This window comes from Pithys albifrons, chromosome 2, assembly GCF_047495875.1.
Source record: "Pithys albifrons albifrons isolate INPA30051 chromosome 2, PitAlb_v1, whole genome shotgun sequence".
NCBI classification, from domain to species: domain Eukaryota; kingdom Metazoa; phylum Chordata; class Aves; order Passeriformes; family Thamnophilidae; genus Pithys; species Pithys albifrons.
Genome location: NC_092459.1, coordinates 40401369 through 40423713, shown reverse-complemented (window position 1 = coordinate 40423713; position 22345 = coordinate 40401369). Strand labels below are relative to the sequence as shown.

At 41.0% G+C, this 22345-nt stretch overlaps 1 protein-coding gene and 1 long non-coding RNA gene across 4 annotated transcripts in view; one reads left to right on the top strand and one right to left on the bottom strand.

The window, feature by feature from the left end:
• The window catches only part of LOC139668800 (uncharacterized), an 11115-nt gene extending 6457 nt beyond the window's left edge, over positions 1 to 4658 (bottom strand). The window contains exon 1 of the long non-coding RNA XR_011697126.1: positions 4396 to 4658. This is a non-coding gene — a long non-coding RNA (uncharacterized lncRNA). The remainder of the gene's footprint in view (positions 1 to 4395) is intronic.
• Positions 4658 to 22345, top strand: CCNC (cyclin C). Of its 3 annotated transcripts, XM_071548803.1 has the most exons (12): positions 5066 to 5190; positions 6519 to 6625; positions 10106 to 10190; positions 10435 to 10504; positions 11976 to 12027; positions 14564 to 14619; positions 15508 to 15543; positions 16673 to 16764; positions 17488 to 17555; positions 17833 to 17912; positions 19838 to 19956; positions 20613 to 22345. In XM_071548803.1, exons 1-12 carry the CDS (start codon positions 5159 to 5161, stop codon positions 20665 to 20667), a joined length of 852 nt encoding a protein of 283 aa, XP_071404904.1. In that variant the 5' UTR covers positions 5066 to 5158; the 3' UTR covers positions 20668 to 22345. The 3 variants fall into 3 exon arrangements, with proteins under 3 accessions (XP_071404906.1, XP_071404904.1, XP_071404905.1); XM_071548805.1 differs by lacking the exons at positions 5066 to 5190; positions 10106 to 10190 and adding an exon at positions 4658 to 4773; XM_071548804.1 differs by lacking the exons at positions 5066 to 5190; positions 10106 to 10190 and adding an exon at positions 5568 to 5625.

Sequence of the window (22345 nt, the reverse complement as noted above, 5' to 3'; positions counted from 1 at the left end):
CCAGATACAGGGCAAGGAGACTTGTTCCCTGTGCCCAGTGTGCAGTGGACCAGTAGTATTTATCATAGTTATCGTTAATCTCCTGCCCAGTCCCTACTAATTATTTCCTGCTATGCTGCAGCATAGAATCATAGAATCATTTAGGTTGGAAAAGACCTTTGAGATCATCCAGTTAAACCAGCACTGCTAAGTCCACCACTAAACCACATCCCCAAGTAACACACCTGCACATCTTCTAAATACCTCCAGTGATGATGACTTCACCACTTCCCTGGGAAGCCTGTTCCAATATTTGACAACCCTTTTGGTAAAGAAAGTTTGCCTAATATTCGATCTAAACCTCCCCTGGTGCAACTTAAGGTTATTTCCTTTTGTGCTGTCCCTTGTTACTTGGGAGAAGAAACTGACACCACCTGGCTACAATTTCCTTTCAGGTAGTTGTAGAAAGACATAAGGTCCCCTGTGAGCCTCTTTTTTTCCAGGCTGAACAACCCCAACTCTCTCAACTGCTCCTCATCAGACTTGTGTTTTAGATGCTTCACCAGCTTCGTGCTTTTCTTTGGATAAGTTCCAGCACTTCAGTGTCCCAAAACTGAACATAGTACTTGAGGTGTGGCCTCATCAGTGCCAAGTACTGAGGGATGATCACTGCCCTGGTCCAGTTGGCCAGACTGTTCCTGATATAATCCAAGATGCCATTGGCCTTCTTGGCCAGTCAGGCATACTGCTGGCTCATGTTCAGATGGCTGTTGGTCGCGCAGAAGCCGAAAACACCAATGCAAGGTAACAAAATACAGATACTGAATCACAGCAGGAAATAGGCAAGGGCTCAGGTAGAAAAGGATGGCAAAATATAAAGAGATGCTTGCTCAACTTATTGAGCAGCAGTACGTAATTTGCTGCTATTTTCGTTGCTCTAGTATGTTCAGTGAGGCAATGACAGGCTTCTCTGTTGTACAGCAGCTTCTCTCTCTGCTGGCTTCTGGGTGCTGTGCTAAGCTGAGTGTGATGCAGTTGTGGGTGGCTGGGATCCAAGGCATGTGCTGGCAATCTGATTCCCCTCTTTGTGACATTGACACAGTGGGCTAAGGTCTTTCTCCCATACTCTGCAACGTCTGGATGACTTTTTAGAGAAAGGTGTCAGGTCAGAGAGCTTCCATAGACTTCCCACAAAACTTAGCCTGGTTTTTATCATGTCTCCTTGCACCGAGAAGGGAAAAATAAAGGGTATGCAAATTATTTCTTCCCTACCTCGCTCTTCACATTCCTACTTACAAACAGGGTCTCTACCTAGAATTTTCTCTGACATGTCAAGAAAGGTGTCCTGTTCTGGCAGCAAAGACACTTATCCCATGCACCTTCCCTCTCCACTTCATGGGTCCTAACGCATCTCCAGTACGTAAACTACACCATCAGCAACAGATCATTGCAGAGTTCCGCAGCACTGGGTCTGAAAAGCCTTTCAGTCTGAGGCCAACCACTGGGTGCTTCACCACCAGAAGTGCCCATCACCCAGAAATTCTTGGTTTGCTGCTTTCAGTCCTTAGCCCCTGCCAGTTTCAAGGCTAAGCTCAGATGAAGCAGGTCTTGTATGCTGCAGGGAGAGGCTCATCTTTGCCTAACATATTTTTATTAATATATTAATATCCCACAATATACCCAGAACTACATTAATTATCTTCCCAATAATTTGCTTATAGAATATGTAGGAAGTTTCTATATTAAGTTGTGCTGAATGGAGAAATTTCCTTGCTTATTGGTGATGTTAGTGTTGGCTGGCCTGCAGGATATTTTACTTCTGGCTCTGCAGACAGCCTCTCAGTTCAGGCTGATGAAGTCCAGATATTTGAAGTGATGGACAAAGATGGAGAGAGTTTGCTCACTGTGAGGAGAACCCCTAAGGAGCAAGCATGGTATGCTGTGTGTGAATGGACAAGGAATACTCAAATTTCAGAATAAACGGGTTTTCTCAGACCATGCAAAAAAGTAATCCTAATGTGCTCACAGGTCTTGTCAACCATTAGTACCCAGCACAACCCTTCCAGCAGGACAAACCAGGAGTTACTCCACCCTGCCCAGGTTGCTGCCACCATTATTGCTGGCAGAAACTCAGTTGACTTTTGTGGGCTGAGTCTTTTTTTAGGGATGAGTCTGAACTCCAGCCTGTATTCATGATGGAATGGGGAGACCAGGTGGGGAGAGAGCTTTACGACAACTGCTGCCAGCTGCTGTCTGTCTGTATGTCTTATGTCCAGGCAGCCTTCCCTTTTCTGTCTACATTCATCCCTGAAACACAGGGCTTGCAAGAGGGATGAGTACATACACCCATCCCAGCATGACATATTTGTGCCTGTATGGGGAAGTATATAATCCCCAATCTAGATTCTGCCACAGTAGAGGGTCCTCATTAGAGTTAACCAAGTCAGACCATTGATTTTGCAGAAGAGGGTGTGGAAACAGGAAACAGACCTGGGACTGACTTACTCAATCCATTAATTTTGATATGGTGCATATGGAGGACAGGGCAGAGGAAGAGACGTAACTACCGGCACCAGCTAACCTATGCAGAACTTGCCTTCAAGGCTGCGGGAATTTCACCTTTATAACACTCTGGGCTAATTAGCAAATTAGGAAACTGCTCTGAAAAGCTGAGGCAATAAACTGCAAAACCTAAAGATTTAGACAGTGACTTTATTGCAAATGTTCCTGAGTGAAATATTGGCTCACATTGAAACTAATAGGTCTGTTTTACTGCATCTGTGCTGGCACACCACACACCAGCTCCATGTGCCAGGGCCCTGCGACCAACCCCAGCCGCAGCTGTTCTTGCCCACCCCAGGGGCTCACCTCACCCTGCCCATGGCGCAGAACCTCTTCTTAGGCCCCCCACAGCCAGCAGGCACTGCTACATGCTGCCAAATGGCATTAACCAGCCCCCTCCTCAAATGCAGAGTGGGGTGTTGGCCAGTGTGTGTGATAGGAGTGTGGACACTTAGCCTCCAGCCACAGGCCCAGGGTCCCTCATTGGTGGCCACTCACTCCCAGCCCTGCCAAATGCCAGGGAGGCTTGTTCAGCTGGGAGGTGACAATACAACACTTTTTTATTAATATTGCAACAAAACTCAGATGTAGCTGCCCTAGTGACTGTGCTGCTTGAAGAACTGAATCATAGAATCATTTGGGTTGGAAGAGACCTCTGAGATCATCAAGTCTAACCCTTAATCCAACCCCACTTTGATTACTAGATCATGGCACTAAGTGCCACGTCCAGTCTCACCTTAAAAACCTCCAGGGTTGGAGAATCCACCACCTCCCTGGGCAGGCCATTCCAATGCCTGACCACTCTCTCTATAAAGAACTTCTTGCTGACATCCAACCTAAAGCTCCCCTGGCAGAGCTTAAGCCCATGCCCTCTTGTCCTACTGTTGGTTGCCTGAGAGAAGAGGCCAACCCCTACCTGGCTACAACATCCTTTCAGGTAGTTGTAGAGAGTGATAAGGTCTCCCCTGAGCCTCCTCTTCTCTAGGCTAAACAACCCCAGCTCCCTCAGCCTTTCCTCACAGGACTATGCTCAAGTCCTTTCACCAGCTTCGTTGCTCTTCTCCCTCTCTCTGGGCTCACCATGCCAGGAGCGCTGCATCCCGCGGCAGTGCAGGCACAGGACCCACAGCTCCTGCTGGGATCCATCCAGCCTTCCCAGCAACACAGGGACTGATACATCTCAGATGACTGATACACCTTTGCACACAGTATGGATACATCTCAATACCATGTACTAGTATAACCCAGATCCCACTCAGGAGCTGAGAGCCACCACAGGAAAGGGCATGGAAAGAAAACTGGAAAGGATTTGGACTCATGTTCTCCCTTCTAGTATTTTAAATTAGAATTATTACAAAACATCTATGGAGTCTCTCTCCAATGAGGAAAATTCCATCATGGAGCAAGTTGGGCCCTGAACACTTGGGACCATATAAGTTATAGGGGAAACAGGTGAGGTGGAGGCAGCATAGGACCAGCAAGCTCTTGGTCTTTCTGGGTGTCTTGGTTTGAGATAAGCAACTGCCAACCCCCCCAAGCACAGAGAGAAAAGCCTCCCTCCTAACACCAGGGAAAGGGAGGAAAAGAGAGGGGAAAGAAAAAAAAACACTTCAAACTGCATTTATACTAAATCTACATATATTTTTCACAGAAAGAAAGAGACAATTAGAAGAGAGTACAAATACACACTCACACAAATCTGCAACAACAAGTTCCCCACCTCAACTTCTTAACGAACACACAAATTCTACTGTCCTAACTACACGTTACTTAAGAAGAAGCTTATTACCCAGGGAGACAAACCCAAGCAGAAAGGAGAGACCCAGAACAACACATTTTACTTTCCTGAGGTACCCTGTGAGCCAGTGGTGGGCCTGGTCCTCTCCATCCCCCCTGGGACAGCATCGTGCGTCCTCCCAAGAGGAGGGCTGAGAAGCGACTGACTTAACCACTCCCACACTGGTTCCTCCTTCCCTGGAGATGATGTCATAATGTGGTATGGAATACAAAATTACTGGCTAGAAGAGGTCAGCTGTTAGCTCAGCCCAGCTCAAGTCAGCTGACAGCTTCGGCCTAGTCCACACTTCAGGGCCCAAATCTAGGCCCACCTAGGTGAACCCATAACACTGGGACCTTACAACTGGGAGAATCCTGGTTCTGAATTTAGACCGCAGTGGTTTCACACTGGCAGAGAGCAGGTTTCGATCGGACATAGGGAAGAAATCCTTTCCGGTGAGGGTGGTGAGGCACCGGCACAGGGAAGGTGTGGATGCCCCGACCCTGGCAGTGCTCAAGGCCATGTCGGACGGTGCACTGATCAATCTGCTCTAGTGGAAGGGGTCCCTGCCCTTGGCAGGGGAAAGGGACTGGATGGGTTTGGAATGGCCCTTCCAACTTCCAGCCCGTCCCGAGGAGTGTCCGTGCGCCAGCCGGGCGCGCTGCGGGACCGGAACCCGCACTGGGGGGAACGGTTGGCGGTGCCGCGTGTTGCCGGCCGGCGGCGGCGCCGCCTCCTCCTTCCTGCTGCCGGCGCGGGGGCGGCGTTGCTGTGGCGGCGGGGCCGGGGCATTGCGGGCCCGGGCGCCTCCTCCGCGCTCCGCTCCGTTCCTTCCTTCCCATGGCCGGGAACTTCTGGCAGAGCTCGCACTAGTGGGTGCCGCGGCCGCGGGGCACGGGTGCTGCGGGCCGTGCTCGCGCTCTGCCCATTCATTGCGGGCCGGGCCGGGCCGGGGGGCGGGCGCGGCGCTGAGGGGAGGCCCGGGGCGGGCGGGCGGGCAGCGCCGGGCGGGCGGCGGGGCCTGCTCGCCGCTGGGTGTGAGCAGCTCGGGCCGGCCCCGCTCTGGAGACGCTCGGGCAGAGGGGACGCGTCCTTGTTCCCCGCCTGGCCCGGGCCGGGCCCCAGTGGCGGGGACGGGCATTGGGCTCTGGCACGGTGGTTCCCCAGCGGTGCGGAGGCCGCGGGTCAGCTTGGGTTGACAGTAGGAGAAGAGCAACAAGGCTGGTGAAGGAACTGGAGCATTAAGTCCTATGGGGAGAGACTGAGAGAGCTGGGATTGTTTAGCCTGGGGAAGAGGAGGCTTAAAGGTGACCTCATGACTCTCTATAACTACCTGAAGGGAAGTTCTAGCCCGGTGGGGGTTGGTCTCTTCTCCCAGACACTCAGCAATAGGACAAGAGGGCACGGGCTTAAGCTCTGCCAGGGGAAATTTAAGTTGGAGATCAGAAAAAAAATTCTTTCCAGAGAGAGCAATCAGACGTTGGAACGGGCTGCCCAGAGAGGTGGTGGATTCACCTCTGGAGGTTTTTAAACTGAGATTGGACGTGGCACTGAGTGCCATGATCTGGTAAATGGACTGGAGTTGGCCCAAGGGTTGGACTGGATGATCTCGGAGGTCTTTTCCAGCCCAGTCGGTTCTATGATTCTATGATTAGGAGGAATTTCTTCACAGAAAGGGTGATGAGATACTGGAGTGGGCTGCCCAGGGGGGTGGTGGGCTCACTGTTCCCAGAGCTGCTTAAGGAAAGACTGGATGTGGCACTTGGTGCCCTGGTGTAGCTGGCGTGGTGGTGTTTGGTCATAGGTGGGATTTGATGATCTCAGAGGTCTTTGCCAACCCAACTGGTTCTGTAATTCTGCCCTAAAACACTTCATGCTGAGTGTGTCGAGGTTAGAATGGTGCCTGTGATGTACTGACTGCAATAGAAGCCTTGTTAGTGACTGACAGGGTGTAAGAGCTGCACAGCCAGCTCAGTTTGCTACAGGTAGAGGCTGATCTTAGCCTCTGGTAGTTCATGGTTTTGTTTTTTGTTTTGTTTTGGTTTTTTTCAGTTGTCTGAACCTTTGCTTGAGAAGACTGTGTGTGGCTTGGTTAAAAGTCCCAGCCCTGTAGCCCCATACCTTAATCCAGTTCTGTTTGTACAGGAGATACTCAGTATAATGTTGAAATTGTTGCTGAAATTATTTTCCATTCCTTTAGCTTACAATGGATTTTGGATAAACAAGATCTATTGAAGGAACGACAGAAAGACTTGAAATTTCTGACTGAAGAAGAATATTGGAAGCTACAAATATTTTTTACTAATGGTAAACCCTTTTTTTTATTTCTGCCACAAAATCTGTGCAGTTGCAGGATTGAATTGCTTAGAGAATATGTTTTTATTGTGATATTACAAATACTTTCACAACCTGTTTTAACAACTGCAATATAAATATCATCATCATATTTTAGTTATACTAACACAGTTCTAGGAGAACTTACAGGCAAATTAGCTGCATATGTAATATTTTAACCTGTGATAGGATGAAACAGTAAATTTTCTTATTTTTAAGAGGTTTTTACCAAAAACATAAAAGGAGGAGAAGCTGCTAAGATAGCATACTAAAGGCTCAATATCAAGCATTATCCTCAGATTAGGGTTTTGGTGGGTTCTTACGCTGTGGTGAGTATTTTAGGTGATCAGTGCAGTCTTGTTAGACAGCAGAGCTTGCAAACTTGCTACTTGTGTTCATTTACATTCTCCGAAACCTACAACACAGCCCATGTTTTGTCTTCTGCCTGATTCCCCAGCACCAGGTGGCTCTCGAATTATATACAAGTTTCTGAGAGCTGTGGGCAGGCAACCTGTTCTCCCAAAGATTTTGGGACTTGTCTGTGAAGTTATCTAAGTCTTACTTCATGCTGCAAAGCATTAACCACCTGTATGAATGGCCACACAGGAGCCTATCAGATTATGAAGGCACTTAAACTCTTTTCTGTGCAATTGTTCCACATTTAAATAAGTCTCCCTACAGAAAGGATATTGGTATCTAGTAATTTGTTTGGAAACAGCTCTTTAAATGTTTTTTGCAGCAGTCTTTAGAGTACAGAATGCTTATTTTTTCAGGCCAGCCTTGAGGCAGAGAAGTGAAGTGACTTTCCCAAGGCCACTTGAAGATCTTATGTCAGTGCTGGAATGGTATCTGTGAAAGATACTTATCCCAGCTTCTCTCTCAGCTTAGTTATTTTTGTTTGCATATGCTGCAAACACTATCACTGTGGATGTGTCTGTGTTATTGCTTATATGGCACCAAGAAATCAAGCTAGCATTGATTTACCCATTTGATCCATTCCTGAAATTCCTTGAGGTTAAAACAAAGTGTCAAAGCTTCATAATGCAAAAAGACACAAAATGAGGGGTGTGGCTAGATCTAAAACTGTATTTCTACACTGATTTTCACTACTATTCATTTGAATTGGGAAATATGCTTTTAAAATGTTTCACTTCCATGTTTTTCTTGTGTAAACAGAGACTTGCAAAGTAAACAAGTGAGTTTGTTAGGGTCAGTTCATGTTCTCACATTCCTTTTCCTTGACACTCTCTGCCTCAGGGTGCAGTGAGTGACCAGTGGCAGCTGGAGAACAGCCCTGTGAGCACCCTGCCTGTGCCTGTACAGGCACAGCCTGCCCTGGAGGAGAGGGCGGTGCTGGGCTTTACCCTTTCTGTAGCAGAGGCACGTCATGGGGAGGACAGTCAGGGACTGCTGTGTGCTGGTGGGAGCTCAGGCAGAGCTCTGGATCTGTGTTCGATCATCACCTGCCCCTGAATAGGGATCCTTTGGGTCCTCCCTTGTCTCACATCTGCACTGTCTGGGTAGGAATGAGTCATGGACACAGAATGTCACATCAGTGTGTGTAAGCCCAGGAGATGGTTGTTGCCTAAAGCAATCAAAAAATTGCATGGAGAGGGGCAATTTCCTGCTGCTTCCTCATCGGAAAACAAGTGTGGTAGATCATGAATTGATTGTATGGCTGTGCACAATTATTCATAATACTGTAGAGAAGGAAAAAGATTGTCTTCTAAAGTAGTTTGAAAAAGGAAACTGACATTGGTTTCTCTGTTTAGATCAGCAAGATTTAACAGATTTTTGTTGAAAAGTGCATTAGTTGTTTTCCCTTTCTGAGTTTGGGCGGAAGCTGTAATGTTTGTGTTAGAGGGTACTCAAAATACTCAAATTTAAAAGTCTTTATTTGAAAACACAAACACTGAAACTACTTATTTTGTAAACATACAGGAATAAATAATCCTATAGTTTCTTTTCAAATATTAAAAAAATAATTACAAGTATTGGACTTTTTCCAGCATGTACAAGCTTCCATTTCATTAAGTCTCTCTAGGCTCTTGTCCATTTTTTTTCCTAAACCACACTTGATTTTTCTCTGACAGCAGATGGCCTGACTGTTCCTGAAAATCCCGTGGGAGTAGGAAACATATTTAGAGAATTCTGTTTAGCTAAATATTTGAATTTTTCTGATGCTCTAGTAGCTGGACAGGTTTTTAGCCCCATGGTCAAATCAAAGGGAAAAATTCTTTCAAAGCTCCCAAGATATGCTGATAAGTACTGTAATATTTGTACAGACATTGCATACTGGGTTGAACATCTTTTCTGGCAGTATTGCTTGTCCTACTATCACTGGCAAGCTAGTCCCAATATAGCATTCTTCTCTGTAGAAATAGAATGATATGACTCAGACAGGGAGTTAATGTTGCTTTGGGTAACCATAGTGGAAGACAAATTAGTCAGGTGTACCCTGACTATTCCCAGGGCATAACTGGTAAGAGCATGGGGAAACAACTCTGGACTCCAGTGTGTAAGTAGAGATTAAGAATTTAGGAATGATGGATAACAGAATTGTTTACTTTTCCCACCAGTGGTCACTATCTTGGACTTGCTGTACATATTTTAATTATATATACTTAAGTGTACTTTTAAATACTACTTTTGACATTTCTTATGAGGGAGGATAAAGAGAAGAAGGAGCCTTCACACAGCTGAGCCTTGCTCAGAATAATGGCCACAAAGAGGTGTGGGAAAAATAACAAGTAACAACCTTATGTTTCATTGTGCCATTCTTTACATCCAACCCCTGCTTTTAATCCCAGCTTGATGCATCTAATTTGCTTGGCACCTTTCCTTTGCCTGGGAGGCCAAATGAGCTACCTGCACAGATGACACCAGGGTTGTTTCTTGGCCAACTGGCAGAGGACCACCATGATGGAGCAGCTGACTGCATCCTCTGGTCTCCCACCCCCTCTCCCTAGACTAAATATGTCATTTTTTTAACACCTGCTGCCTCTGCCAAATTTAGTGACCATGTTTGTGTTGGCAGCTTTACTTGTTTGAAAAACAACCATCCATTTTGCATGGCACTGAAGAGCCATAGATCTTTATTTTCTGTGTTTGAATTTGTTTTGATCTAAAATGGAATACCCAAGCTTTACCCTTCTGAGATTTGTGTTGTCATCTTCTTAAAGGTCACACTCACTTTGTACACAAGGAAGTCAAGTTGCCTTTCCCATTTTGAAGGTGTCCCCAAGCTTCAGGAGGCAGCGGTGGTTCCTCATTTGCAGGTCTGTAGGTTTACAGCAACATGTCTCACCAGAGCAACGTATCTGAACTGAGGGAGAAGACTGGGCTGCTGCTCCTTGGAATCCCCAAGCACTAGTCATGTGTTGAGACCCTTTGCTATTTGGTGTCAAATTGTTTTAAAAAACTCAACTCAAGCTTTTGTTCATTTTTTTTAAGTTATCCAGGCTTTAGGTGAACATCTTAAATTAAGACAACAAGTTATTGCCACTGCTACAGTCTACTTCAAGAGATTCTATGCCAGGTAGGACTGTTTACTATGATGGTACAAGAATAAAACATTTGCTAGGCACATTTTGGTAGCCCTTTAAAATACAGTTCTGTATTAAAAACAGTGCCACTTTTGTTTTCTGGATGGTATAAAGCTTTTATGCTTTAATAAAGTTAACTTAAGCTTTGCTTTTTCAAAAGGAAGTGTGGTGCTCTTAATAGATTAATCGTTCTACGTGTGTGAAACAACATATTATAATTTTGTTGTAACATTTCAGATATTCCCTAAAAAGTATAGATCCAGTATTAATGGCTCCTACGTGTGTGTTTTTGGCATCCAAAGTAGAGGTATGAAGTATTACAATTTTTTAATGTAAAATTATGTGATGTATGAGAGAGAGAAAACGTATAGGACTTTTAAATTTTTTGTCATTCTTGGTGCTTTGGGGGTTGAAACCTTCTCTTTTTTGTATAGATTTCTATAGCATTTAAGAAAAGCAGATGGAGAAGGCCTTCAAACATACTATCTTTCACAATTTTGTCTATATTGCTAACCCTGAAGTGCCTCTGAAAATTGAAAAAAGTATTTTAAATGCCTGTTTCACTGTGATGTAGTGTTTACATACTTGCATACACTGTATCTTAAATTATGCTGTGTCTCCTTTCTGGTGTGTTATTCCTTATTTATGTTTACTCAAACTTTAAAACATAATTGGCATTTTTTTCCTAATTATCCTGTTCTATTTCATAGAGTGAGGGATCCTCAGAGTTTACCACACTTTCATTACTTGAATTAAAACTAGGTTGTAGCTCATGTGCTGTCCTTGAGAAATTAATGTAAGGAACCAACCTGTTAGGGATAGTGGTGAGAAGGCTCCATGCCTTCACCATTAAAGTCCACCTTAAATGTGGCCAAGAGGGAGAATCAGCTGGGCCTGCTTTTAGTCCTCTGTAACGCAGAAAGTTTTACAGCTGTTTGAGAAGTGTCTGCATAATGGAAAAAAACCCAAATTGGCCAATTTGTGATAAGTCAGCACTAAGGAATTTTACAGAGCGAACTTAAATACCTGGTGGATGGTAGAAGCAGTCCTACTAAACCAGTCTCTACAGTGATACTGTTGTCTGTTCAAATACTGGGACACTTTTTAGTGCTCGTAAGAGGTGAAGGAAATGAGAAAGACAAGACAGTTGGGGAGTGTTTTTCTTATCAGCCTGTTAAATAAGCCTTTAAGAATGTGCAGGCAGAGCATATATATGTAGATATGCCTTATATTTTAGAACAAATATTAGAAGGCTGTGTAGCCTTTATTTTAAAGAATTCATCTTCAGAGGGCAGCTATAGCAGTAATGGCTGGGCTATGCACTTTGCTGAAAGAACACTGCATACAGAAAATTTTGTGGTTGCTGGCTCTCTCAGCAGAGGAGCTAAAACTACATGGAAACATAATTTTAAAAGGTAGTTAATGGCAGGTTTTTAAAGACAGTTTTCTCTCCAAATGGGGTAAGATAAAAAATATAGTATCTTGAAGCCCTCTTGTCTACTGTATATAAAGAGTATTATCCAACTGAGCATTTGTGACTGTGGTACCTTTCATAAATCTGTACTATTCCTCAAAAAAACAAAGTAACTAATCAGTGAAATAACTCTTATACTAAGAGTCACCTTAAGGAAAAAAAAAGAGGGTGGGGGAGAAAACCAAATACTGCAGTACTGCATTAAGAAGCCCAGTTTAGTAAGAAGCCCTTATTTTAACTTGATAACAGTGCAAGTGTATGGTGTTTCAGGTGGTTCACCTCATTTACCGTTCTTTTTCTTCAGGAATTTGGTGTTGTTTCAAATACAAGGTTAATTTCTGCTGCTACTTCTGTATGTAAGTATGAGTATTTCATTACACTGTAGTCAGGCATCTCTGTAGGGAGATCAGATGGTTTCCTTGCTTGTTTTTAAAAGGTGACTTTTTATCAAATCATGGATGACTACAAGAGCTGGTTAAAGCCATTTAGACTAAATGGCATCTTTTTCTAAATACAGAAACAGAAGGGTCCTTTCAGTATTAGTTTTGGTTGATTCTGGTTGGAACTTATGTCAGGCCTAAGTTCAAACAAAGTAATAAAACTACTGAAATTTATAAACAATCGCAAGAAGGAAATTGAATTCTGAACTACTCAAAGATAGAATTGGAAACTTAGAGCTTTATTTTTCTGTTTTATAAAAGGTATGGCTCTGTGGAAGTTCCTGTTTTCAGAATTTTTGGTAGGCTATATACCTTAAATTTTTTTAGTCCTCTTTCCCTCATCATAAAATTAGTCTTTACACTGTTATATCTAAAAAGACATTTCATAACTCACTTATTGTTCACAAATAAATTGAATAAAATTACACTGTAGTTACTTAATTCTCTGTCTTTTTCACTTGCCTTGTATTTCCCAGTTCATGTAATCCATCCAGGTCTTAAAGTGATGTCTTCCTTAACTGTGTGCTCTTATCTGACCCAGAAGGTCCAGCTGCTCCCAATAGGCAGTTCCTGGCTATGGTCTTCAAAATGTAGGTCAGTGCTTTCAAAATCCCTCTCAGCTGTTGAGGGGACAGGTGACTGACTGCATCTGTAGCCTCCACATGCAGTGAGTGTATCAGTCCATGGGCCTGGCTGCATGACAGTTCCACCACCAGGAACTGAAACACATCTTCAGTGCCAGCATGACCAAGACCAGCACTGGATTTAGCAATGGGAGTTGCTACTTTTATGTCAGCAGCATCTCTGTGTGGAAGTTTTGATGCATCAGTGGGAAAGTTAGGTGAATTTTGGTAAATATGCAGTAGCTGATTTTACTTGGACATCTAGTTTTACAATGTGCTGTTTCTCAAGATCCCAAGTCTCAGGATCCTCTGGAAGATTGCCCCCACAGCTCTTTCTTCAGATCTAGAAGTTCTGTCAACCCTGATTAGTACTACGCATTTCATGGTAGTGGGGACAAAATGCAACAGGCTTTCTCCAAGCATTTATTCCTTTGTAGAAACATGAAGTTACTAACACATGCTTTCTTTGTATGGAAGATAGACTGGCTTCCAACAACCTCTTCAAAACCTTTTTGCTCTGTTTCCACATCTCACAAAAAGGACATCTCCATATGGTTGTGTCTGCAGCTTGCTTTGTGGGAAAAAGCTTTGTTTTCCCATCTTCTCCTTCAAAGTCGTGTATTTTTTTACCATGTACATCTTCAGTTTGCATACTTCTTGAGGAACTCTTTTTATTGATGCTTCTCTTTCTCGAAATAATTAAAATTTCCATCCAGTAGCCTCGTCTTAGTGTCCTACAGCAAATTTTCTAGTAAAGTCCACCATAGGTCTAAATGATGAAGTCTTTAGTCCAGATGAGCAATGCTGTCATTTCTTCAAAGTAAATGGCACATTGATTGTCTGGAAGTGGCATCAGTAGTATCAATTCATAATATACTGCCTGTCATTAACATCACTTCCAGAATCTTAAATAGTACCTGTTTTCCTTGAAGGACTGGGACTTAAATGTTTTTAAATGTTTCACTTGTACAATTCTCAAATCCACATCCTCAAGTGTACTTGTTTTTCTTTATTCAGCATTCTGACATGAAATCACTCTGGTTTTGCATCTTAGCATACTTCTTACCAGTGCGCTATCTCTACCTGTTCTCCTTGTAAAATGCATGAAGATTAATTATCTAAATCAGACATCCTTGTAAACTAGAAAACTGAGGATATATTTGAACATGGTCATGGAGGCAAGTGTCTTGAATCATATCATATATGCCAAAGTAGGTGCTTTGGGTGTCTCTCAAGGAGGGGAACACCTTTGAAATGTCCGATAATCTAGTGCCTAGGTCACTGATCCACAGTGTGGTGAATTGATGTCTTGCTTTGAATTTGAGCCTGTTATTTGCATATCCAAACTCTTTTTATCGTGGACATAAAAGAAGTCTTGATTTTCTAAGAATTCATTAATTGAAGTCTTGCATGTTGAAGGATCAAACCTATGTAAAAAATACCATGTGAAAATGCCATTTGGATTTAGTGTTGGAGCTGAGATCCTGGACATTGGCACCTAGATAGTTCTGTGAATGATAACTTCTGGAAAGTTAGGTGTCCATGAACTAGTTGGTGGTTAACCAGAAGATTTAATAGTGTCCAAAGCAGCAGTCATGTCTGGCTGAGTACCTGTGCAAGTTTGGGTTTCAGGTGTAGTTCTCTTTCCCTTTCAAGTTTTTAAATCTTGTAACTTACCTGTACTCTTTGAAATAGAAACCTTTTCTACTGCAAGCAGTTGTGCTGCCAAATAGATTTGAAGGGCTATATATAGATCAATTAACAGAAAGGGAAATAAGTAAAGGTATTAATGGCATGATTTTTAACATACTTCTTTCTCCTTACTGTAGTGAAAACTAGGTTTTCGTATGCCTTTCCAAAGGAGTTTCCTTATAGGATGAACCATGTAAGTATGCTGTTTGAAATACTACTTGATAAATAAGTTAAGACAAATAGTTGTTAGCAGGTCTTTTTAATTCTAAGAAAGAAATATTTACACACTCATATGTCAGGGTCGTTCATAATTAGTTTTGGATAGAATGTTGGGAAAGTTGCTTTTAAATAATAAATCTTACACAAGCTCTTTAAATTATTGACAGGAGAGACAAGTAATATGACAGGGTGACTGAAATAGTAGTTTTTCTATAGCATAATGAAAAAAGAGATTTAGAGTTTTTTGAATGTTCTTGTTTACAAATACATTGCTCCAAGAAAAGGAAATGGCCCTTGGATCTTGGATATTTCCAAGCTTGCGCACAGGAGCATTTGACTTACAGAGAGCAATTTTATTTTTGCCTGTAAAATTTAATGGCTTTTGAAAAATATTTTTTTATTAAAATTTAGATTTACCGGTGGTTTTCAAGGCATTCTCAGTCACAATGCTGAGAAGCTTTGTAGTTTTCCTTAAAACCAGTTTTGACCTGTGCTTTAGAATTTTGTAAGTTAAACATCTAATTATTTTTAGATTGACTGTAGCAAGTACTAATTTTTTGATGTTTGCTTTTCACAGGATCTAGAAAGCCAAATGATACATCAGAATATAAAATATCTAAGATGTTGCAATTTTACAGATTGCCATTTTACAGATAAATGCAAATGGAAATATATTTTGGAGTACTGCTTTCTATAGCCAATTTTTTGTTTGGTTTTGTAGTTTCAGATGAAATGCATTTAGGACTGTTGGAAATAGGTGTTGAGAATTCCTGTGCACTCCTGATGTTAGACTGGATGTCAGTTAATTCTTTCTGCTGCCTGAAACATGCTGCTGATTAATTGTGATTTTACTTCTTTGCAGATACTAGAATGTGAATTCTATCTCTTAGAATTAATGGTAGGTTGGTTTTTTTGGTGGGACTGCTTCTGGTTTTTAGAAGAAGAATGATTCTATCTGAGTCCCAATGCCGTGATTGGGATGTCAGTGTCCTTGTTTCCTTAGGTCAGTGGCCAATCATGACCATAAAGGGCTGTATCCTTTCTATGCCCTCTTCTTGCCTGGAAGAATCTGAAGCTACACATGTTATGTTCCAACAGAAAGTGTGGGTAGTATCCCACTCAGGCTTGTCTACAGCAACCTGACAATTAGAGTAATAATCTTTCAGGAAGTAAGATGTGGGTTTGAATCCTGTGAAGAAGAAACGGAATTCAGGCCTCCCATTATCTGAGATGGTGCTGTAACTATTATTCTGTTGGATGAAGGGAGCACAGTGTAACATTTTCTTCCAGACACCTTCAAAGAAAGGAACTGTACCCTGCTTTTTTTTAAGGGTCACTGTCCCATTGTTATGTTTGCTCAAGTGGCTGAAAGGCTTCAACACACACTTCTTAGGGCGTTTGGGTAAAGTAGTTCCTAATTTCTGTATGTGGGTTGGACTTGGATGGGTTAGGCACTGAGCTCACTGTACTAGATAGTTCTGCTGAAGTGCTGTGTTATATACATATAGTATGTGCAATAACAGCGTTTCAGTTAAGTGTTCAGCACACGTAACGTGGCTTTTCCCTGTGGTATCCATACAGTTGGCTGCTTTCAGCAAGAGGGCTATTTTTCTTGTTTATCTGGACCTGAAACAAGGGGATTTGAAAGCAGTGGAATTTTTCTTCCTTTCCAAACCAGTGTCAATTATTTTGGCATGCTTTCCATGTATGGTATTTAGTAACAGACTGTTTTCTGGCAATGTGTTGTATTTCCAAGTGGGAATTATGGGTTTGTAAGCAAATGAGGTTTCAGTATGCTGCAGATGTGGCTTTCTGTGTCTCTCAGGAGAAGGACATTGACAGACTGGCAACAATGCTATGAAATGGTATTCTAGAGAGAGCACTGCCCTCATTAGAGCAGGGCTAGGTGTCAGAATGCTACTTAAAAAAATAATCAGCAATTGACTTGTAAACCAAATGTTTCAATATGAACTGACAACATGCTCTGCATTGTAATCTAACTTCTATCCCATTGACATTTTTCCTAGGACTGCTGTTTGATAGTATATCATCCTTATAGACCTTTGCTCCAATATGTGCAAGATATGGGCCAAGAAGACATGCTGCTACCTCTCGCATGGTAATGAAGACAGTGGCAATAGTTCCTCCTTTCATCAAGAAAGCAATTGTTTAACAGTTATGCTTCAAAGGTGGTTAAGCTTAACCAAATGGGCTTAACCATATTTGAATACAAAGGGTGCCTTAGCTAACCTGTGCAGGTATATGTTCCTGACTTAGATTATTCTGTCTTTAACCCTGTAATGATTTTACTTTGCACTAGTCTAATATTTATTTTTCAGATTAGCTCTAATAGCACAGTTGTTACACTACTGAATGGTGACAATAAGTAGAGGAAATCTCTTTCGATCAATGTCATCTTTCTGTTGTATCTTGTTATAGGAGGTAGAAACAATATGTAGGGGTTTTTAGCTGTGTTAGCAGAACTCTTATTCTTGAACTCTTTCAAATACAGGAAGACAGTGAAAGTACTTCTTTTCTGCTTTATTATATGTGAAACAGATAATTATTTTATGGTATACATCAACATCCTCTGCAGAAAGACATTTATGGTACTAAAATAGTGTTTCAAAATAAACTTCTGCAGTGACTACAAGGGAAAAAAGGAAGGCTTTAAGAGATTTTTTTTAAGGGAAAAGATCTCTTCTCTTGACCTTTAGCCCTGCATCCTCACTGCTTTGACTATCTGGGAAAGTGACAAAATATTTGTAAACTGACAGCAGTTTTTGAAATCATATAGTCTAAAGGTGAATAGGAGAATACTTACAAGTTCTTTTTTGCACAGGAGGATAGTGAATGACACATACAGAACTGATCTTTGTCTGCTGTACCCTCCTTTCATGATAGCTCTAGGTAAGTAACACAGGTGCTGTTGCCATGTTTACATGAATGTATTCTGTGCAGTGTCCTGTCACAAGCATTCATTCCTCAGAGTGCCCTCATAAGGTGCTTCAGGTTGCGTTTCACACAGCACTGACAGTGTAGCCTTGCAACTTAAGTCTTAAAGAAAAATTACATAATTAATCCCAAGTTTTCTCTGTTGAACTGTATAGGGCTTATAAAAATAGAACTTTAATAACTGTATTGGGGTGGATTTTTGTTCAACATCCTTATTACCTGTTCTTTGCAGCTTGCCTGCACGTGGCCTGTGTTGTCCAGCAGAAGGATGCAAGGCAATGGTTTGCTGAGCTGTCTGTTGATATGGAAAAGGTACTCTGCTTTTTATTCCCACCACTTGTAATGGACTGACCAGAAATGGTAATCATGGTTGTCTTACACGTACGTCTCTGATACTGATTGAACTTCATTCAGTGATCACATTAGATGCTGTTAAATTAGGTAGATCTCTTGGGGAGGGAGACAATGTCAGGCTATTTGGTTATCACCCTGCTCTGGAAGGCGAGACAAAACCATTGCATAACAGCACAGCGTTGCTGGTGTTGCCATTTTTCAGACAGAAATATAAACCCGATATCTTTTACATTTTTTGCCAGAAAAAGAATTCCCAGTGTCTTTCCACCATACAAGACTGCCAGCATGAGTTTGACTTTTAATTGCAAGTGCACATGATTTTTCTGATTGACCTTTCAGCATCATGCTGACATACTGTTCTCATTTTTTCCCTAAACATATGCATAGTATAGCATAGTGTAGAACATCCTTGACACTTTCAGGATGTCCAGCACTGTGACTTCTGTCCAATGCTAAGCAGGAAGATGCAAAGATGATTCATTTGAGTTCCTTGCTGATGTAAATTTCATGTCAAATAATGCTCTTAAATTTACCAGGTTTCAAGGTGCAGTTGTCCTCATACTAACAGTGTAACAGTGTTCTTCATCTTCACTAGTTCTTTTTACTTTTGAGGTTAACTCCTTTAACCTTGTCTAGCTCCAGCAAGCGAGTCATGCTAGTACTTACACTCCTTATCACACTGTTCCATTGAGCACAGTTTTTTGGTCTCTATTTTTTGAAACAATGTCTGGAGTTAAATAGCCTGTTGTGCATGAAATGTACCATTGCTCTCTGTGCCCTTGGTATTGCTCTTTATCCCACTGATGATATCCCAGCATTGTTTCTGTATTCCAGGATTTGTCTTCAAATTTAAACACTGTGGATGCTATGCTGCATCAAGAGCTCTGTGAATTATGCTGTCATGCATGTAAAAGCAGAGTGATAATAAACTGGGCAGCAGAGCAGAACCAACCTATATTTGACAGCTAAGGTTACCATAAGCTAGATATGGAACATGTTTGAATGCTTACATGACGTGGTTCTCATGTCAGTGATACAATCCAAGATTTTTTCACTATGGAGCTCTTAGCCAACTATGACTTTTGTTTCAGGGACACATATTGCTCTAGCACTTAATCAAAGTTCATGTATTAAGAAGAAGAAAGAAGTCTACTTTATTATAATCTGGAGAATGATGAAGCAGATTATGAACCAAACATTATCTAGCTTTTATATAGAATATTACACTAGAAATTCAATAGGAAATTAAGGTAGTTGAGATGCAGTAGATAGAAAATGTCCAAACTGGGACAGAATGCTTCTGCTTCCAGAAGTGGAATATGAAATGTCAGTAATTCTTATCATATGTATGTAAGAATATAATAAGAAATATTTAGAAACTCCTTGGCTCTGTTTCTTGGAAGGAAAGAATTCAGACCAATGTTTTGTGGGTTTGGCCTTTTGTTTTCCAACACTGTGCCTCTAATATATATAAAACATTGATAATCAAAAAAGTCACTGTATTAATAATCCATAGTCTTGTAGCTGCAGTCATGCTGCTGGGCATCCATATTTTCCCAGTAGCATAGTTACAAGCTGTGGCAGTAGTTGCAAAAAAAAAAAAATAAATAGCTATTTAGTTGGCAGGGGAAGAGAAGTGGTGTATACAGTTGAAAGGGAAAGTATTCTGTTCAGGCTTTCATTCACAATTAAATCAAAAACCTAATTAAAGAAATGCTTGATTGCCACCAGATTAAGTGTGAGGCAGCTGTTTATAATATGACAATTGTGCTGTTAAATTTAAGTTTGGGGCATGTTTAATTAGTTACACACTTAAACTAACTATAAAAAAGATAAAATGGCTACTGTGCCTAACCTCAGGATCTCCTTTCTTCCTAATTCAGATTTTAGAAATAATCAGGGTTATTCTGAAGCTGTATGAGCAGTGGAAGAACTTCGATGAGAGGAAAGAGATGGCTACTATTCTTAGTAAAATGCCTAAACCAAAACCACCTCCAAACAGGTACTGTACTTCCTTAATACACCTTTCATAGGGAAAAACTAGACCACTATCTTAAGAATGTGTAAACGTTTAATTCAAGGTATAGTGTATGTTTTTACCTGCAGATGTTTCTGTTACAAAATGTGTGACTGTTCAGGAGCTGGTGAGAAGCAGAACATGCATTGCCTTATGGAGAGTGTTAATGTGACTAGAATGCGATCAATACAGCTTAGCCAATGTAAGGAACCCCAGTGTGAGGCTCTGTGGCTGGGCCAGAGTCAATGGAACTGGGCCTGCTTGATGTCATATTTAATTACTGTGATTAAATAGCACTGTTGGGAAACTGCACATGTAAATTCCTGTGCACATGCTTATGTAATGTGAACTTTTGCAATGTTGACTTCAGAGGTAGATTCATCAGGCAGCTGCATGGGCTTATATTGAAATTATTATTCAAATAAATATGCTGAAGTTATTTATGCATGCTGAAAATAACCTTTTAGTTTTTTATGAAACTGAGCAGAATATCTTGACCTGTTTGTGTATATGTTGAAGTATTTTCCTTCAAAGGGTTTTTATTATTTTTAGAATACTGTATTTCTTAATGTAAAAAAAAGGATAAAAATGTAATAGGATGCTTCTTATTGAAGACACATGTTTTTGTTTTCTTCAAACAGTGAAGGAGAACAGGGTCCAAATGGTAGCCAGAACTCTACTTACAGCCAATCTTAAGGCATTCCAAAGAATTTCTTTATGGACCACTTTGACTCAAGACATCCTGGGATCTTTCCTGTGTTCATGAAGTGGACAGAAGGTTTTAGTAACATCTTTGACAAAGAACTTGAAGAATAAATAGCTTGTTTGTGTCAAGCATTTTGAAAGCTTTTTGTCTAAAACTAGATCATTTTCTCTGACGCTGGAGCAAATGTGCTAAGATTTTTCAGTGTAAGGAATCAAATGTTTAGCCAGCCTGCAAAAGATTAACACTTTTCACTCAAAACAAATAGTTCATTATTGGTTTTATTTGCATTGAAGTGAATTATTTTTAAAGTGACAGTAACCTGAAGCCTAAGTGTAACTGTATTAATGAATTGTGTTGTCTTCATTTTGTTTGTGACTGAAGGAAGATAGTGCACTGTATGTTAAATATATTAATTACCCAGAGTTTTGTTGATTTAAAATAATAAATACAGATTCTGTAACAAGTAACACACAGTCCTTCAGAAACAAATTCCTAGAAGAGCCTGTAAAGAACATTGTTACAGTTTTAATGAAAGCTGCAGGAAAGAAGGTCAGTTTCTTCTTTTGGATTTAAAAAAAACTGTTTTCCTCAGTAGATCTACTTGGATGTTTTTGCCATGATGTGTAGTAGCCCAGCTTACCAGAGAAGTGCAATATGTATAGTGATTCTGCAGTTTGCTGAAACATTTCAAGTGTTCGGAATTACAAGCCCCAACATACTAGGGTTGGTTTTTTTTCAAATAAATGTACTGTATGGTACAATCGGAGTATTTCACAATCAAGTACAAATCTGGATATGATTACTGTTTTTTATGGTGGATATTTTTGTAGAAAAGATATACACTGTTAGTCTGCCTTCACTGTTAGTATGAATTTGTGTGGTTCATTAGAGAGTTTATTTAAGAGGGTCACGCTTAATACTGGTGAGGTTAATACTGGCTAATTTTAATTGGGATGTTAGGAGCAACTCTAGAATAACTGAAATGGGATTCCTTGGTTAACTTTGTGCTGGAGAAAATGAGATTCCTTCAAACAGGAGGCCATATCCTGCATTCCTTACTCAGGCAGATATCCCACTGAAGTCAGGAATTGGCCTAAATTGATTTCTTGATTTTTTTAGATAACTTTGTTTTTAATTAAGTTCTGTACAACTTTATTTTGAATGATAATGCCAACTTGCCCAAGGATACAAATTGAACGATAAAATAAAGTGCTGTAACATTGTTGGTTTTTTTTTCCCTGAAACAACACATTTCACTGGTCTGAAATACTGGAGGGAGATTTGTGAAAACTTGTGCTCTGTGATGCGTCTTGGTTCAAAAAAATGGCCCGTTAAAAAACCCCTGTTTTTGCAAATACCTGTCTTTGTAATTGGCTGGTCATTCAGTGAAATATAACTGAAGTGTGTTTGTATGTAGCCCATTAGGCTACCAACATTTATTTCTGTTTAGGCTATTCCCATAAACCATTAGGTAAATGAGCCCCAAACGCTTTGGTGAGATAGAAAATATATACATTTTGGTCTTTGCTGCTTTGTTTGATCCATACCTTTTACAGACATTTAACTGATGAAGTGGAATTTGGCTATTTTGCTTTTATTTCTTGAAGTCTAAAATGTGCTATTTGTAAATGTGGACCTGGGGAATAGAAATAAATCAAAGCAACTTGA

Excerpts from the sequence above, each read along its gene's own strand:
- CCNC (XM_071548803.1), top strand. The coding sequence starts at position 5,159 with ATGGCCGGGAACTTCTGGCAGAGCTCGCACTA. Across the intron at positions 10,505-11,975 it reads TTTTGGCATCCAAAGTAGAG|GAATTTGGTGTTGTTTCAAA; the intron begins GTATGAAGTATT and ends CTTTTTCTTCAG. Across the intron at positions 12,028-14,563 it reads TTCTGCTGCTACTTCTGTAT|TGAAAACTAGGTTTTCGTAT; the intron begins GTAAGTATGAGT and ends TCCTTACTGTAG.